The following is a 17,408-nucleotide window of genomic DNA, read 5'->3' on the forward strand; positions in this document are numbered from 1 at the left end:
AACCACTCAATGCGCAAACCGAAAGTCCAACCGCCTATTCCCCTCATCCTCCGTAGTCTCCAAATACCCCTCCTTCTCCTCCCTCGTCATACCCTCCCAAATCCTATCCCTCTTCCTATTAACCTTAACATAATACACCTTCGCCCCAACAAACAACACAAAATTATACGCGCAAATCGCAAGTAGGACCTTATTCCCCCTCCGATAAAGCGGCTTATCATCGTCGCGGTAGATATTCTGGCTGATAATACTACTCGCCTGGACACACATATTGTACAGCGCACTCGCCACCGTGCGCGTGCGCACTGCACCGGCATTGCGCGATGTGATGGCGACGAGGATAGCGTGGATATACGGGTGTCCGACGAGGAGGGTTGAGAGGACCCAGCGGGACCAGGGCGACGCGGTTGCAGGCAGAAGTTCCAGCGCGATGAGTAGGGGTAACGCCCAGATTTGCGATATCAAGCCGACGAGGAAGCGTTGGTTGAAGCGCTCGGATATGTAGGTCCAGAAGAGGAGTTGCAGGATGAAGAGGACGTATGCGGGGATCTGGGGTGTGTTAGTCGTAGTAGGGAAGGGAGATGGGAAGATGGGAAGGGGGTGCTTACGGTGAGGAGATTTGTTTCGAAGGTGCCGAAGCCGAGGGAGCGGAGTTGGAGCGTGAGATACGCTGTTGAGGGTGTTGTTGGTATTGTCCATGATAAGCCTAGTAGGTAGATTGGCCACATGTGGTAGTCTCTAAGGCAATCCCACAGCATGCGGAAACTCAGACCTTGTCTGTTGTGCATGTCGCCTTTGCTGGGGTCATCCCTCAGTATGCGATTTACCATAATCTTCTCTTCTCTCTCATTAAACCATCCGTCTTTTCCACGAAACGGATTCCACGCCTTACTCGCAGTCTGCGTCGGACTGGGTGGCAGGTAGAACCAAGATGCGATGCCGATGCAGCCTGTCAACATGCCCTCAAGAGCGAACAGCCAGCGCCAACCTTCCATGCCGTTGTGTCCGCGCAGACGCAAGATGCCAAAGGCGAAGAAGGCAGAGACAATCTGAGTAGACTGGTAGCTCACCCAAAACCAACTCAACCGCCCAGGTAACTCCCACCCCGTGTAGAAGTAACTGAGGTAAAGAATATTATCAGGAATAAACCCACCCTCAATCAACCCCAACAGCGCGCGGCAAGCGAAAAACGAACTACGTCCGCTCAGGAAAGCTTGAAAGCTAGCTACAAGACTCCAGCTGACCATCTGAACAGGAATCCAATTGTCGGGTCCGAGCTTCTTGCTGATGAGTTGCGAGGGTAGTTCAGCGCATAGGAAGCAGAGGTAGAAGATGGTCTGCCCGTAGTTGTAGTCGTTGGTGTTCATGCCGAGGTCGTCGAGCATGTTGTCGCTGAGGGCTTGCGATATGTTGCCTCGGTCTAGTTGGAGGGCGAAGAACATTAGGCAGGCCCAGGTACAGATGCGCTTGTCGATCTGGGGTAGGTCAGCGTGGGATTCGTTAGTCTTTGAAGAATGATGTCGTTTACCTTGCGCACGAGACGCTTTTCTTCTGGCTTGTCCCAGACGAAGTCCGGATCGTATCGATGGATGCCTTCGTAGGAATCGACGGGCCTGTTTCTGTCTTTTCCGATATCTGACGAGATGAATGTCTTGCCATATCTTGTTTTGGTACCGGATGTGTTGGCTGCCGTGTCGCTGTTGTTGTCGCTTTCCGCAGTGTCGAGAATCACTTTGCTATCGACGGGGTAGTCGTCAGCAGTATCATTGGCGACCATCTTGAACTTGAGTTGCTCTTCAAGGCCAATGAAGTACTCTCATATCGAGAATGCTACGAGGATGCACTCTCATTATATCTGTGGGCGCTCTCTCGCTCGTTGACCCACGCGATAACCATCCCATGCGCAGAGCTTCGGGACTTGCATCGTTCAGAGAAACAGTTTCGCAATTTTGCTAGCGTTGCAACGCACGATGACCGTGTATCCACCGACTGTCAATGCATCTTCGCCATCTTTGCGCCTCTCGGTTACACTTGGATTCTGATACTGGCCGCGGCACTGACAGCGGCAATCGTGCCGCCAACTCTAACGAGCACGCAAACAGTGGATGTTATTTCGCAGCGGGGTCGAGCGGTTCTGTGCAGCATATCTGGAGTTGATTCGTCGTAGTTTCTTTCCATGATGGATTGCGTGATTGGCTGGGGTGTTGGCGACATAGATATGGAACACCATATCCGCCACTACTGCAACGGTGCGTTCGGGGATAAAACTGACGCCAGAGTCTTGGTATATTCGACATCGCGTGGGATGGTTCGGTTGCAAGAAGCCTTGCACAACTCGTTGGTCTTTGCCGCTCGCGGTTAGTCTGGTGTAGGAAGAAAGTATGAAGCAATACAGTGCATGCTTGATGCAATCTGATCGCACGCTGATTGATCGGGGCATATCGCGGCAGTCAACCTCACTGGATCGCCAAGATAGATTACTTGACTGCGACATCCGAAGATTGTGGCAACTTGGCGTTGAGTTCGCAAGAGCGGGGTTGCGCGTAGCCAATGTCGAGTCGCAATGAAGCATTGCTACTCGCAATTATGATTCGATTCGTACATATAAGGCCGCTTCATAGGTGATGTGATAGACTTCCAAATTGACGCTCCTCACCATCACCCTAAGTGATATCGTTGGAAAGCAACATGGCTCCCGCACTCATCGAAGAGGTCACCGAACAGACTACTGTCGGCTACAAGTCTGGAGTTGGTCAGTACAAAGAAGCTGCCTTTGGTGGCCCGAAGGTCTTCCAGAAGGAACTCGAGCTGCGCGGGACTGATAAGCATGCACCTGCCAAGTATCCGCACTACCTCCCGACTTGGGACAATGAGAAGGGCAGAAAGTGAGTATCGCCATACCGTCAATGGTGCCGGAGACTGATCAGCGACTCAGATACCCACCATGGGAGCCATTCGAGCACACTGAACACGGAAAAGATGCCGACCCTTCGTTCCCTAACCTCTTGGCGAACGCGACTGTCGCCGACATTACAGCAAACATCGGCGCTGAAGTCCATGGTATCCAGCTAAGCAAGCTGACGGATGCCGGAAAAGATGAACTCGCACTGTTCGTCGCCCAGAAAAAGGTCGTAGCGTTCCGCGACCAGGACTTCGCAGACATCCCAATCAAAGACGCACTCGCTTTCGGTGGATACTTCGGTCGACACCATATCCATCCTACATCAGGTGCTCCTGAGGGCTATCCTGAAGTTCATCTCGTCCATCGAGGTACCGACGACACCACGGCGCGAGACTTCTTTGAAGAGCGGACGAACTCGATTACCTGGCATTCGGATGTGACGTATGAAAAGCAGCCACCTGGTACTACCTTTTTGTATGTCCTTGATGGACCAGCGGCGGGGGGTGATACTTTGTTCGCGAACCAGGCCGTAGCGTATAACAGACTCTCGCCAGAGTTCAGGAAGCGACTGCACGGCTTGAAAGTCGTTCACTCAGGTAAGCCTCGACGCCAAACAACGCGCTGCGAAAGATACTAACGCCACCTCAGCCGTCGAGCAAGCCGACAACAGCAAAAATCGAGGCGGCATCGTGCGTCGCGACCCAGTAACCTCAATCCACCCGCTCGTGCGGACACATCCCGCAACAGGCGAGAAAGCGCTCTTCGTGAACCCCCAATTTAGCCGACGCATCGTAGGCTACAAGAAAGAGGAGTCGGATTTCTTGCTCAACTTCCTGTACGATCATATCGCGAAAGGACAGGACTTCCAGGCACGCGTCAAGTGGGCGCCGGGTACGGTTGTGGTCTGGGATAATCGCGTTACGGCGCACAGTGCGCTGCTCGATTGGGATGATGGCGCGCGCAGGCATTTGGCGAGGATTACGCCGCAGGCTGAGGCTCCGTTTGAGACGGATGTCGAGGAGAGGAAGGCGGCTGGGTTTGAGTATTAGTTGAAATAGCTTAAGATGATAGATGAAGCTTTTGTTGCGCTCGAGAGTTTTGACAAGTTCTGAGGTCATGCGACAGATGCTGTGCCCTTGAGGTACGCGCGTCATTCTTTGGAGCTGCCATCGGAAGTTTCTTGTGTCGCCTTGGGGTCGTGTTGAGTGAACAGAAAAGACGGTATCGCATTAATGGCTGAGCGATATTGCTAGTGGCGTTGTCCAAGTTGAACAAATGGCGAGGTTGGGGAAGGAAAGGAGGTACGCCAGATCACATACGTCATAGTTAGTACGGAGGAAAGCCCGCGAACACGTACTTGCCCAGACCACCTTTAACAAGAAAAAAAGCTGAACAGGTATAGAGCCTACATCAACTCTAGGTTACCTATCTTGTAGGTTTTTACGTTAATATAGGCTACAGGCCTGTTCGGTTTTTTTCTTAGTTGGCGTGAGACTATCATCAAGTTGTCGGAACAGAAAAAGTACTACAAAACGAGCAGAGCGGTATATATTGGAATAGAGAATGAGATCCTGTAATAAAGCCATAAATGAGAAATATGCTGGCTCCGCATGATGCCGAAGCTTCACTCCACACCCGAAGCTCTTACGCACCCATAGCGCCGGTACGCCTTTTCCGATATCCACACACCAAAACCAGTAACTTGACTCAGAGCTCTGACTCTTCCGCTTCATGTCCAAGGCTTCTCATGAGTAAACCTTCCTGGCATAGGAAACCAACGTCTGCCCTGACCACCATGCTGTTCTCAGGATCCATGTCTTCATCTGCGCTGGCCTTCGGCTCAAGATCCAGTGTCTCAGCCATTAGGCTACTGTCGTTGTCGAAGTTTTGTGTGAGCCGGACTTGGCAGCCGATACAGAGTTTCAATCCGCATCCCTCAATCTCTTGGTCGAACAGTGAGACTTGGTGCGTACGGCAGACGAACGTGGCAGGGGTGAAGCACATCGAACACCAGCGTTGGAGCTGTTGCTGACAGCCTGCTGGTGTTTCAACAGAGTCTAGGAGATCGGCGGCTGTCTGATCGAAATCTGGGGTCATGCCGTTGGGAAAGATGTGCTGAATTTCGTGTCCTGGGCAAGCCACAATTTGCACTCTGCCTAGTGGAGCTGTTAGTAAATGTGATCGTGAAGAGGGAATTCTCTATGGAAAGATTCAGAGATGCAGCTTACCCATCGTGCAATCCTGGCACATAGTCGTACCGCCGTTGCTATTCTCCGCATGTCCACCGCCGACTTCAGTGTATCCCATCCCGTTGTGCCATTGGATGACATGGACTTCCTTCTCGAATAGTCCAGTGAACCCAAAGTTGGGTATTTCGCAAAAGTTGCAGTCGCTAGTGTTCTTTTGCCCGCCGAACTGAATAGGATGCGCGAAGCAGGTTTTGATCTTTGTCAGCTTACCCTTGTGGCCAGCCTCGTCTTCCATCTCAAGTTCGGGAGACGGGGAGCGTGAGAACATCGGTACGTCCTCTCCATACATATCCTCCAAATCTTCTTTCGTAAAATAGTCGTGGTCAGGCACAGCGACTTCCGGCGCATCTCCCTCAGTCGGTCCCAACACCTTCTTCTTTTTCTCCTTGACGACTTTCGGGATGTCTTGGAAAGTGCAGCCAATGTGGTTCTTCTTGCATCGCTTACACGGGGGCTTATCGGTCTTCTTCTTCAGGCTGCAGCGCTTCTTCTCCAGGCGACAGTGCGTGCATTGTATGTGGGGCCGATTCTCGGTATAGATGATTTCATCTATGATAATCCGTTCAGCGCGGTAGCCCACCGGCGGAAGCGCTTCGCATATGTACTCGTTTTCGGCGCAATGGTCGCAGATAGCTTGGCGGGGCTCGTCTTCGAAAGAACAGCGCTCGTTGCCATCTTCGACACATTGCTTGCAACGGCCTTTCTCGGTGGGTGATATGATCGGCTCACATTCCTGTGCCATGTCTAAGCATTCCTGGCAAGGGTATTCACCACCTGATACTAGAGAGCAATCTGTTTCGTTGTTGCGACAAGATGTGCAGCCTCGCGCTGCTGGATGGCCTGTCAGATCGTCGACCTCGGAACGGGGATCTTCGATAGGTTGCTGCATGGTGCGATCGGGCGTCTTGCGACGGAAGAAATCCCGATACTCTTGCAGTTCGCGCTCAGCTTCGGAATCGATGTCCGACCAATCAGCCGGCCAGTTGTCCTCCTCGTTCGTGACGTTCCTCACATTGCCGAAGCTTTCGAAGGGCAGTTTGACAATGCACTTCATGATGTTCTCTTGAGGTGCGCGCTGCTTCCCCTTCTTGAAACGATTTGCAGCTTTGGCAGCTTTGGCAGCCTTTGCTTGCTTCAACTTCAGCGCCTTGTTCTGAGCCTCTTGCGCAGGATCGAAGGTGCCGGACGCATCTTGATCGACATAAGTGTAAGTCTTCTTTCGGTCGATACCTTGTCGCAATCCATAGGCCGGCTGGTAAAGTAAGTACTTGACTGTGACAGTGGTTATAGAATGAATGGTCTCACCTGTGTATCTGGGGGAATGACGATTTCGCCGTCAGATGGCGCTGGAGATCCTCTTGAAGACATGCCTTCTCTGTCGGAGTCTCCGGGTTGCTCAAAGCCAAGGTTGAATTGTTGCTCGAACGGACTGACTTCTCTCTCTTGTTGGTCGAGATTGAGACTAGACATGCGGTTGCCGATGCTTTGTCTGGGTATCTCCGTCTCAGGTAAGTCTATGTCCTCATCTACGAGGCAATGGTCGGGCTGTTCTTCGAGAAGATCGTCAAAATGGTCTTCTTCAACCTCCTCTGACAAGCCCCCAAAAATTGACTGGCGCGGTTTCTTGCTCCTAGGACTGGGTTCATCGTCGCCATCCTCAGTTCTCGGCGACTTCTTACTTTTGGGTGAAGACCTCCGAGCCTGATGAGCAACCCAAGAGCGGTCGAATGCTTTAGGAGCATCCTCGTCGTCGGAAAACCCTTCCTCGAGGGTATTGTAGTTCATATTATGTGGAGCTGAGCTCTCGTCATGCGCATTAGGATTATCGTGTGGTTCAGTGTTTTGGTGTGAGACATCAGCATGGTCTTGTCCGTCATGATAGTCGTGGTCATATTGCATGACAGCGTCGTGAATTGCCGAGCTGAGTGGGTCTTCATCAATCGCTGGCGTCTCTGTTCCGTTGTCAATGCCGTGCGGAAGATTGAAGTCGAACTCGACTTCAGGCCTGGGTGGCATTTCGTCATGGCCCAGAGCGCTCATGATGAACGTCTACAGCAGATTGGAAGCGGCCAAAGATGCCAATTATTGACTGACAAAGAGTTGTGCCGATGGTTGAGCGGCCGAAGTGATGTCGATGAAGAGCGAAGTTGGTGACGGCAGAGAAGTGCTGGTCTTTACAAGCATGATATTGATTTTCTAAGATGTAGTGATAGAAACTACTGCGGAGATCTATACGCGATGGTCATGTTAGCTTGTGATGCGACGTGGCGAGGCTAGTAGGTGAGAGAGATAGTGGCAAGCTTACCAGTAGACTCCGCGAAAGGTGAGAGGACGTTGGCAGCCGGAATGCAAAAGGCATGCTTGAGATGGGAAAATTGATACGCCAAATGTGATCTAGGAGAGGTGAAATCGAGCAAACACTTGCCAGGTCAGAGCTGAGCGGGGTATTTGGGAACAAGAGCGGAGATGTATCGGGGACTAGAACGAAGGAAGTCGACGGGGAAAATACTGCCCAGTGGTGAGGCATTGGCTGTGAATTGAGGATATGCCAAACCACATGGATTGTTTGACAAAGGGGCCAAAGATGAAATTCCATTTCTGGCGCCATTAAAAAACTTCATGACGTGCTCAGGGATAGCTTGCGGAAATAAGTCGCGTTGTAAAGCCTGTGAGATTTGAGCTCCAGAGAAGTTTGCGTGAAACTGATACCTCGCCATTCATAGACATGAGCTATGGGTCGCTGTAGCGACGTACGAGACGTTGCAATTTGAACATGACGAGAGCACATCGTTTGCACAATCGTCGAGCAACGTCAATTTCTGGATAGCGGCACCATTTTCTATTTGGATCGAGTCGGATGTTTGTTTGCTCGTGTTTTCGATCACAACAATTACGCTCTGGTGCTAATTCCGAAGAGTTTGGCTTCTGGCGCATTCTTAGCGGTGAAGTGCGGGTTCAATTTCGGCTTCGCTCGTGGTATCAAGAAATGTCTCGTTACATGTAGTGCAATATAGTAGTCTTCGAGCTGCGCCTTCGTAGGGCTGTTGGTATCTTCTTAGCTGGTCGTATGCTGTAATCGGAGTTGAAAGCTCACATTTTCGGTTGGCAGCGCATTCGGTAGGTAACGTTAGTCATCACGACGCTAACACGGACCAAGTCATCCAAAATGACGCGCGCAATTTCTTAGAGCTCTGTCTTTCCCTACCCGCCTCACCCATCCATGAAGCTCGACGGCGCTTCATACCGCCCTATGTGGGCACCATGGCGCGATCGATGAGGCTGTTTCTGATCCGGCATGGGGAGACAGTTGACAATGTCGCCCAACTCTAGTAAGCTTTCCGTATGCCGTCATCGGCGTTCGTTGCTAATTATGACAGTGCCGGTAGCAGAGATTCAGCGCTCACCAACCACGGCTACCAACAGGCTACCCGCCTTGGTCAGCATTTCAAGGCCGTTGGGTTGACGTTCACCCACCTCTTCTCATCGCACCTCCAGCGGGCTGTGAAAACAGCTGGCAAGATCCGAGAGGCTCAGTTGACGCCCGCAAGCGACGATAACACTGCGAAAGCGGTTCCGGATGTCGTGCAGCTACGGGCGTTGATGGAGCAGGACTTTGGATCGAAGGAAGGCAAAAAGTTCCACGATCGACTGGACAACAAGGATACACCAGGCTTTGTGGAAGTGGAGTCGAAAGAGATCATGGCGCACAGAGCCGACTCATTCCTCGATGAGCATCTCTTGCCGCTCCTCGGCGAAGCGTCGAACGACGCTGACACCGTGGTTGCGATAGTCTCGCATGGCATTTTCCTCTCCACTCTTTGGAAGCGACTGCTTTTGCGCCTTCCGCACAAGAGTGTTGCGTTCTCTCCAGAGCTTCAAGCGACGGCGCGACCTTCGCTCGAGCATCTTGGCGGCTGGTCTAACACCGGCTACCTAGAGCTGTACATGACGAAGGCAGAGCCTGATGACCACAGCGCCTCTGGAGATGTGTACGTGGTGCCTAGCCCAGAACCTTCTTCGTCGCCAGTTAAGATGCCGGCCACGGATCAAGGTCTGGGCGAGGTCAAAGTACCGCAAGCGGCAATTGAACATGGCCCCGCATGCCAACAGGAGTCAGAAGCACTCACCCGGCTACCTGGTCACTCCTCACCGGCTATCGCACCGCGACTCGCCGAAGGGTGGTGCGCAACCATCCTTGCGATTAACGGTAAGGACCATCTCCGCAGCCTCAAACGCACTGGTGGTGGTGTCGGAAGCTCTCGACATGATGCATCACAGAAAAGCATCGAGACTTTCTTCAAGCGTCGAAAGGTTGAATGATGTGGTTAATGGTAAGTCCGCACCTTTTCTTCGCTCTTATGCAATGATGAAAAAACCTTTTAATCACAGACCTGATCGGAATTTACTGTCGACCAAAAATTGTACCAACTGCTGTCTGATTTGCATCCAACATTCCCATTCTTGAACCACCTCTTCTTGAGAGCTACGCTAACGAGAGAGGCTACAGATCTTACGTGGTGTGCATCCCAGCATTTGCGCGCTGCATACTAGACTTTAATCAATAAACATCATTTCACTGCACATGTTCCTTCGTTTGTGACTCTATTCCGCAGCATCGTCGACGTCACACTTCATTTCACGTCCAAGGTCTCGCTGAACTCGAAGTTTAGGCAGGGCTGTCAACGATTTGTCGCTTTCCGCCCTTTGCGCTGGCGGTGAGATTGCGATAACTTGTGTTGTCGCGTAGTGGTCAGTGCCACGGCGATTTGCAGCTTCTGCTGTCAGTAGCCAGCGCGACAAGCCATCGTGACACCAAAGTAGCGCGTCGTACCAAGTTTTTGACGTGGTGAAGGTCCGTGCGTGACGCGCCTTCCTTGCCAACTCTCATTGTCGCCTCATTCACCGCAACATCGCATCATCTCGACTGCCATGGCATGCATCTAAATTGACAAGCCGGAAAGTTTCAGATAGCTGCCGCTGGCACGGTGCATAGGTTGTGCATGCGCTGCGCTACACCGAACGTTGGTGTGCGACAAACATGCTTCTTCGTAGGATCGCCCGGTGGCTGGCATGACCGGCCACCCTGGTTTTTGGCAACGGTCAATATCAGCCCCCCAATATTAATACATATGATCAGAGGGCTGGTTCCTCGGAGTAGTTCTTTCAACGCTCTGTGTCTCTGTCAATCCGCACTCTTTTTGTCCCTTTCGTCGGATCTTCTTGAGATCTGTGTCTGGCCAATAGCAGCACGTCGTTCCTTGCGCAATCACAGTCCCACATTCGTTCATCATGAGGGGAAGTTCGTCAATAATGGTGCTGAGTGCGCTGTCGGTGGGTGTAATTGGTGGTGAAGTATCAAAGCCTTATGAGATGAATAGTAGTAAGTACATGGAGTGGTTGTTTGGGTGTTTGCGATTTACTAACCTTGATAGCTACCACCGTTGGAGCGCTACGACCGCACGTACATGCTACTGGACTACCAGTGCCGCCATACAGTTTATCAACATTAATACCAGAGCCCAGCTCAGTCGTCGTCGTCCCATATCCGATTCCATCACCATCAAATACAACACTTGCCGCCGCTCCACCCTCGTTATCAACTACGTACGCGGTATCTAGTCCCTCACCGGAAGCAACACGAGTGGCACTGCCAATATCAAGTTCGTTCAATGCCACTACTCAGAACTCGACATACATAAACCCATCGCTATCGGGCTCAGCAGCCGTCGTTTCGCCGGCTTCGGTTCCCACTCCAGGCTATGTGCCTATCGTAGTCGAAGTTGTCTGTGAGACAGTATACTACTCAGCATCGCCAAGCACTTCAGTTGCTTCGACTGTGGTAATCTCCAGCGCTACTCCCTCGTCAGTTTTCGCCAGTATTCATCCTGGTCTGGCAATAGCTGCAGTTGGTCAAGCTGATGAGCCGGCTGCTTCTGCTTCCATCAACCTCCCGCTCTTGTCGTCCATCTTAATACCCGATGTCAACCACCAAACCATCTTCACTACGACTACCACGACGACGACTACCGTAGTTTTGACCCTACCCACTCCGCTAGTTCCGACCACTTCAGACGTCGAATCTACTGCATCGGCGACGACGACAACGACTGTGGTCACACTCACGTCTGCGTCGGCATCGACATCAGCAGACCAGCCAATCTCGACATCAACAAGCGATTCAGATGAACCGTCATCATCAGCAACTGACTCAGCATCGACCATCCTCTCCACCGTCACCGTCACATCCTCAACACCATCACCACCCTCCAACACGGACACCGCCTTCCCCACCGCCCCACCCTTCTCCTACAACCCCTCCGCTTCCCGTGGCTCCGCCTCCCCCATCTCGCGGCCCACCCCCGAACCCTCCAGCGCCCTCGTCGCCGGCTCGACGCTCAGCACCGCCACCACACCTAGCTCAACCTCAACACGCATCTCGCAATACACTGGTGAACCACCTGCACCCCCGGCTGCCACCGGAGGTGCGAGTGGTATGCTGAGTGACAGGAGTAAGGAGAGGGTTTGGTGGGTTGCGTTTTTCGTTCCTTTGTTGCTTCTGGCGTAAAGTGTGATGAATGTGAGAGAAGTGTCAGGAAGAGCCGACGATTACGATTCTTATGTGTTTATTATGATGATATTATTTAATGTTTGTCTGAGTTATTAAGGGAGATTTGAAATGGGATGAAATGGGACGGGATTGGGGAAAGAGGAGGATATACCAGGTTTTACGGCGCATGTATGGCGTTTATACTAGATTCGGGGCCTTGGATTTGATGTTAGATGGGCAATTGTCTACGGGGTATGCTACAATGAGTTCTGATGGGCTTTAGATGTTGAAAGAGTATTATATAATGTCAAATGAAGATTTCATCCAAGCAAACTTGTCATGCAATGCGTTCAAGACCGGCGACGTCATCGAGTTTGCAATTGGCTGCAACAGCGCTGCAAAGCCTACGGATGTAGTCCCTAGTTTCCGAAAGAACAAGATCAGTACATCAAACTATGTCCAAAAAGTTCAACGACTGAGATGATCCGGGGTCGAAGTGCGGAGAGCGTTGTTCGTTGGAGATCAGAGCGGGGGAGAAGCGCCTTGGCTAGCGCAAGCCACCATTTCTTCCGTCAATCAAACCTCATGTTCCACACACTCGACATCGCTTTCTTCGCTTCGTTTCCACGCGTAAAGTCGAAGATGCACGCGTCTATAACGAAAATGCGATCAGAGCAAGCCTTCCGATCTGCACCGAATGTGCGCTCGAGGAGTTAGCACGCGTCACATGCAGCCCAACAAGCTGCGGCATCATTTCGGTTGGCAAGTATGACATAGATCATCGCCCATTGAACCGGTATCTCAATATACAAGACAGTGTAGTTCAGCTAACCTCTAGACTTTAGTTAGCTAACCTTTAATTAGATAGAATTAGACACTAGTAAGCTAACCTTAGAAATTCTAAAGTTAGCTAGCTTTTTAGTTTTGCACTTTTATTACCTTACTAATACTCTATACACTATATTTAACTTAGTTATATCTTAGTATACCTAGCTTTACTACGTAGCTCTATATTACATTATAATAAGTATACTTATATAGCTATTCTTATTATTAAGCTAATATTATATAAGATAATAGCCTACTACTATTAGTCTAGCCTATTACTACAACTAGAAGTTAACCTAGTTATAACTTAACGTTGTAACAGCGTCTAGAAGGCAAAGCTATAGTTTTAATTATACTTAGACTACTTATAGTAGCTACGCAGCCTCTATTTATAGAGTTAGATAGAACTAAGTTACTACTTAGTAGACTAACTAGCTATTAGTTCTAACTAGGTTTTAACTAGGTTTTAACTTAGTTCTAACTTAGTTCTAACTTAGTTCTAACCTAGTTCTAACTTAGTTCTAATCTACTATAACTACTACTCTCTATCTATACTTAGTATATATATATATATAGTGTTAACACTTCTACATTAGAGTATATACTAGGTCTATACCTAGCGTAATTATATCTAGCTCTATCTATGTTTTAAGAAGTAGTACCTCTATATCTAGTAGCCTACTATCTTATATCTTTGCCTCTACTACTCTTATTAGCGTTTAATTTATCTTAGTTATAATTTAGCTCTTTTACTTAGTTATCTAAACTCTATGTATTCTTATTACTATAGTAGTAAGACTTATTCTAGTTAAGCTAGAGCTAGTCTATACTGCGTAACTATAGATTAGATATTACGTTCTATAGTCTATTTATAATAATACTAGCCTTAACTAAGTAATCTACTTTAGTTATATCTATATTAAATAAGTATATTTATATAAATAGTACACTATCTTATTTAGGTATAGAGTTATTAAGTTAAGCTATATTAGAATTTAACTTAATTTAAACCTATCTAGAGAAACTTATTCTTAAAAATAAGACAGACTCTAACTTTAAGTAAGTATCTAACAGCGTATTAATACTAGAGCTACTAATACTTATATAGAACGCAATTAATTATTCTAAAGAAAAAGAGCTAGTAAGTAGCTAATAAGGTAGATACTTCTAAGTTTAGTCTAATAAGACTAGGTGCTAGAACTAGATTCTTTACTCTTATTAGACAAGTCTAATACTTCTTTTAATAGCAATAATTCTAAAAACGCTATAGTATATTAACTCTAGATATAACTTAGCTAGGTCTTATATATTAGTAGTATACGTCTAGTTCTAAAACTATTATATAGATGTCTAGACAAAAATAACCTAATTCTTAGATAAAACCTATTACTATAACTTATGTATTTAGAACAGCAGTAGTGCTAATATTTTCTAGAATATCTAAGAATAGAACAGCGTATATTATTAATATTCTAGGTATTAAAACTTACTAAGACGCGCTTATACTTACTAAAGTATAGATACTATCTTAGTTTCTTCTGTATACGCTAACTATAACGTAGAATATATAGTATTATACTTTCTTATAATAGAAAACTAATTATACTACCTATAAGAATACTTAAAAGAATCTTACCTAATATATATTACTCTATAATGTAGAGTGCTATTACTACGTCTATAACTACACTAGTGTTAAAGTATACGTAGCGTTAAGCCTAGTAGTATAAGATCTATTTTACTCTTATTATAATTATAATATTAGAAATATCTTACACTAGATTAGACTTAAAAACAATATCTTTATACTTTAAGATATAGTATATAGGTAAGTAAATAGTCTTAGAATCTATCTTAGTGTTGTCTAATAGTGTTAGGTATTATCTAGGTTATATTAAGGCCTACTAAAGAGGTAAAGTTTATAGTTATAACTATAACGCTGCTATCTACTATTTTATAATACTATAAGAGAATAATTTGCATATACGTATAATAAGTCTTAGTTACTACTTATTATATCTCTTACCTCTATACCTAATAGATCTTACTAAGTCTATACTAATAACTATAGATACTAAATTCTAATCTAGCCTAGTATATAGTCTATATTAACTAGCGTATACCTAGTGTACGCTGTAGAGAGCACTAAATTAGTAAGATTAATCTATATTACTACCTAGAAATTGCGTTTCTATGTAATTAGTTTAGTAAGAATTAGTAGGCTACACTTCTAGCGAAGTATATAATAGTTTAGCAAAATAGTAGTAATAAAAAGTAATACTATATATATATTATAGACTATACTAAGATAAATCTAACTATGTCTAGTAGTTAACTACCTTTAAGGAGCCTAGAAACTCTATCTATTCTCTAAGAGGTACCTATTATATAGACTCTATATATACTATTTCTATATATTTATTCTAGTAGAAACTAAAAGATATCTATATATAGCGCTTGTATTCTATAATATCTATAATTACCTACTACCTTCTCTATCTAAGCTTCTCTAGATAATAGCTTTTAAATTATCTAAGATTATATAGTAAATTTATAATCTAAAATTAAGTATAAGTATATACGCGTGTACTATATTAGAAATATACTAAGACTAATTCTATAAAGTAACCTTTCTACAGAATTCTTACCTTATTAACTAGCTTATAAAGAATAGTAAAAAGTCTATTATTAACGTATATATATTACTAGCAAACTATAATTAAATATAGGCTATTATACGTAAGAAGAGACTAACTATAATCTAGGCTAGTAAGTATATAGACAGCGTGTAGCTAAAGTATATAACTAATCTTTGTAAATATAATTCTATAGGTATAAGATAGGTCTTAGTCTAATTCTAGCTAATATAACGTAGTATATTAAATATTTCTATTAGAATAGTAATAATCTTCTTATAGTCTACTTTTTCTAGTCTTAACTTACTTCTATTAAGAATAGCACGCACTACTAATTATTTATTAATATAAGCTTTAAGTAAGTATATTAAGCTTCTATATAAGAGGTTATATTTACTATCTATATATATAGTGCTAATAAGCGTTAGTTTCTCTATAATATAACTAAGTATATACTAATAATATACACTAGTCTATACGCTATATTACGCCTTTATAAATAATAAGACTACTAAGTCTTATAAGAAGATATTTAAGTAGGTATTTACTAAGATAGAAAGTGTAAACTTTATTATATATTAGCACTATAAAGATAGAACTAGGTTTAAACTAGTATATATAGATATATACACTAAACAGCTGCTAGGTTTATATCTCTAGTGCTAGATTATTCTTAGTGTACTTATATATATAGGCTTTAGAAACTACCTTACTAGTAAGTATAATAATAGCTAAATATAGAGATACTATATTTTCTACGTAGTTATATTTTGTTACGTTTATCTAAAGAGAGAGATATAAGAGATAACTAGATTAGAGAATTAGACTTAGTTAAGTCTAAATAAATTTGCGCTTAATCTTACTAAATATAAAACTAAGAATAAATATAGAGAGTTTATTTGCGTAGTAAAAGGTATATTAAAATATATCTTAGTTACTTCTTAATCTAACTATTATAGACTAGTACTCTAATACTCTACTTATAAACTAGTTTAATAATAAGCATTTAGTGTATACTACTAGTATATACCTTATCTATTTAAGAATACTAGACTATATATAGAACTAGTGCTAGATCTACACTAGTAACTATAGTAAGTAGAATAATTTTAGAATAAACTTATAGAGTAGAGTAGTAACGCTATTAAAGGTAGTTTTAGAGTAGATTATACTAGACTAGACTAAGACTATACTCTACTAATTAGTTCTAGTAGTAAGAAGGTAGATCTTAATAATGCCTATTAGTTTAATACGTACAATAAATAGAGCGTTACTTCTATATAGTCTAAGACTAGTATTAGTAATTATATAGCTATAAATATTACTAATTAAGGTACTATCTCTAATCTAACTTAGACTATACCTAGTTGCTAATTATTATAGAGCGTATTAAGAAGAATAAGTATAAGAATAGATAACGCTATAAAGAGATAGAACTAAGTAATAATAAAACTAATAATAAGACTATATCTTCTCTATTTTGTAGTTAGAGTAAGAGGTTCTATATAACGTCTACTAGAGTAATCTAAATACTAACCTCTAGCGCTAGCGTAGATTTGTTTTAGTCTAGATTCTATAGTTAAAGTAATAGATTCTACACTACGTCTACTAGAGTAATCTAAACACTAACCTCTAGCGCTAGCGCAGATTTATCTTAGTTTAGATTTAGATTCTAGAGCGTTTTGCGTAGCTGTAGTTGTAGCTATAGATATAGTGCTAGGTCTAGCTAGCGTAGTAGCTCTAGCTTATAGCTAGATTTTAACTTAGAAGTAACTAAAGAATATATAGCAGAACTACAAGATAAGTAAATACTACTTTTAACTTAGTTAACTTTTACTAATTAGATATAGTCTATTTATAGTACTATCTATAACGCTATCTATATAGAGTTTCTCTAGTACGCTATTATAATAGAACTCTATTCTGCCTCTATAACGCTAGCTATTCTAGAACGTTCTTAGTTAAAACTAAGTAGAAGCTAATACTACTATAATTACTACGTTAGAGCTCTATAAGTGTAAGATAGCGCTAGAGAAGTAGCGCGTAGTATTAGAGAAGCAGCGCGTAGTACTATAATAATAAAAGCTAGTTAATACTTAGAGGTTACTAGAGTAGTTAGTAGAGGTTTATTAGCGTAGTTTAAATCTAGATAACTTTCTAGAGTTATAGTATTTGTAGATAGTCTTACTATTACACTATATTATAAATACTATAATAGTAGTATAGTAAGGTTCTAACTAGGTTAG

General features: G+C 44.6%; 4 protein-coding genes across 4 annotated transcripts; 2 read left to right on the forward strand and 2 right to left on the reverse strand.

The window, feature by feature from the left end:
• Window positions 1-6: 6 nt before the first annotated feature.
• J4E87_001508 (uncharacterized protein) lies at window positions 7-1,777 on the reverse strand (the record flags this gene model as incomplete). Its single annotated transcript, XM_049373151.1, has 3 exons — window positions 7-549; window positions 609-1,475; window positions 1,529-1,777. The coding sequence occupies 3 exons, from the start codon at window positions 1,775-1,777 to the stop codon at window positions 7-9; spliced, it is 1,659 nt and encodes a 552-aa protein (XP_049236521.1).
• Window positions 1,778-2,688: 911 nt separating this feature from the next.
• Window positions 2,689-3,951, forward strand: J4E87_001509 (uncharacterized protein; the record flags this gene model as incomplete). Its single annotated transcript, XM_049373152.1, has 3 exons — window positions 2,689-2,885; window positions 2,936-3,498; window positions 3,551-3,951. 3 exons carry the CDS (start codon window positions 2,689-2,691, stop codon window positions 3,949-3,951), a joined length of 1,161 nt encoding a protein of 386 aa, XP_049236522.1.
• Window positions 3,952-4,609: 658 nt separating this feature from the next.
• J4E87_001510 (uncharacterized protein) lies at window positions 4,610-7,191 on the reverse strand (the record flags this gene model as incomplete). Its single annotated transcript, XM_049373153.1, has 3 exons — window positions 4,610-5,058; window positions 5,131-6,403; window positions 6,457-7,191. 3 exons carry the CDS (start codon window positions 7,189-7,191, stop codon window positions 4,610-4,612), a joined length of 2,457 nt encoding a protein of 818 aa, XP_049236523.1.
• A 1,302-nt stretch (window positions 7,192-8,493) lies between these two features.
• J4E87_001511 (uncharacterized protein) lies at window positions 8,494-9,471 on the forward strand (the record flags this gene model as incomplete). Its single annotated transcript, XM_049373154.1, has 2 exons — window positions 8,494-8,498; window positions 8,529-9,471. 2 exons carry the CDS (start codon window positions 8,494-8,496, stop codon window positions 9,469-9,471), a joined length of 948 nt encoding a protein of 315 aa, XP_049236524.1.
• Between the last annotated feature and the right edge of the window lie 7,937 nt (window positions 9,472-17,408).

The sequence above is a fragment of the Alternaria ethzedia genome (assembly GCF_023757985.1).
Source record: "Alternaria ethzedia strain BMP 0044 chromosome Unknown scaffold_3, whole genome shotgun sequence".
NCBI lineage: Eukaryota > Fungi > Ascomycota > Dothideomycetes > Pleosporales > Pleosporaceae > Alternaria > Alternaria ethzedia.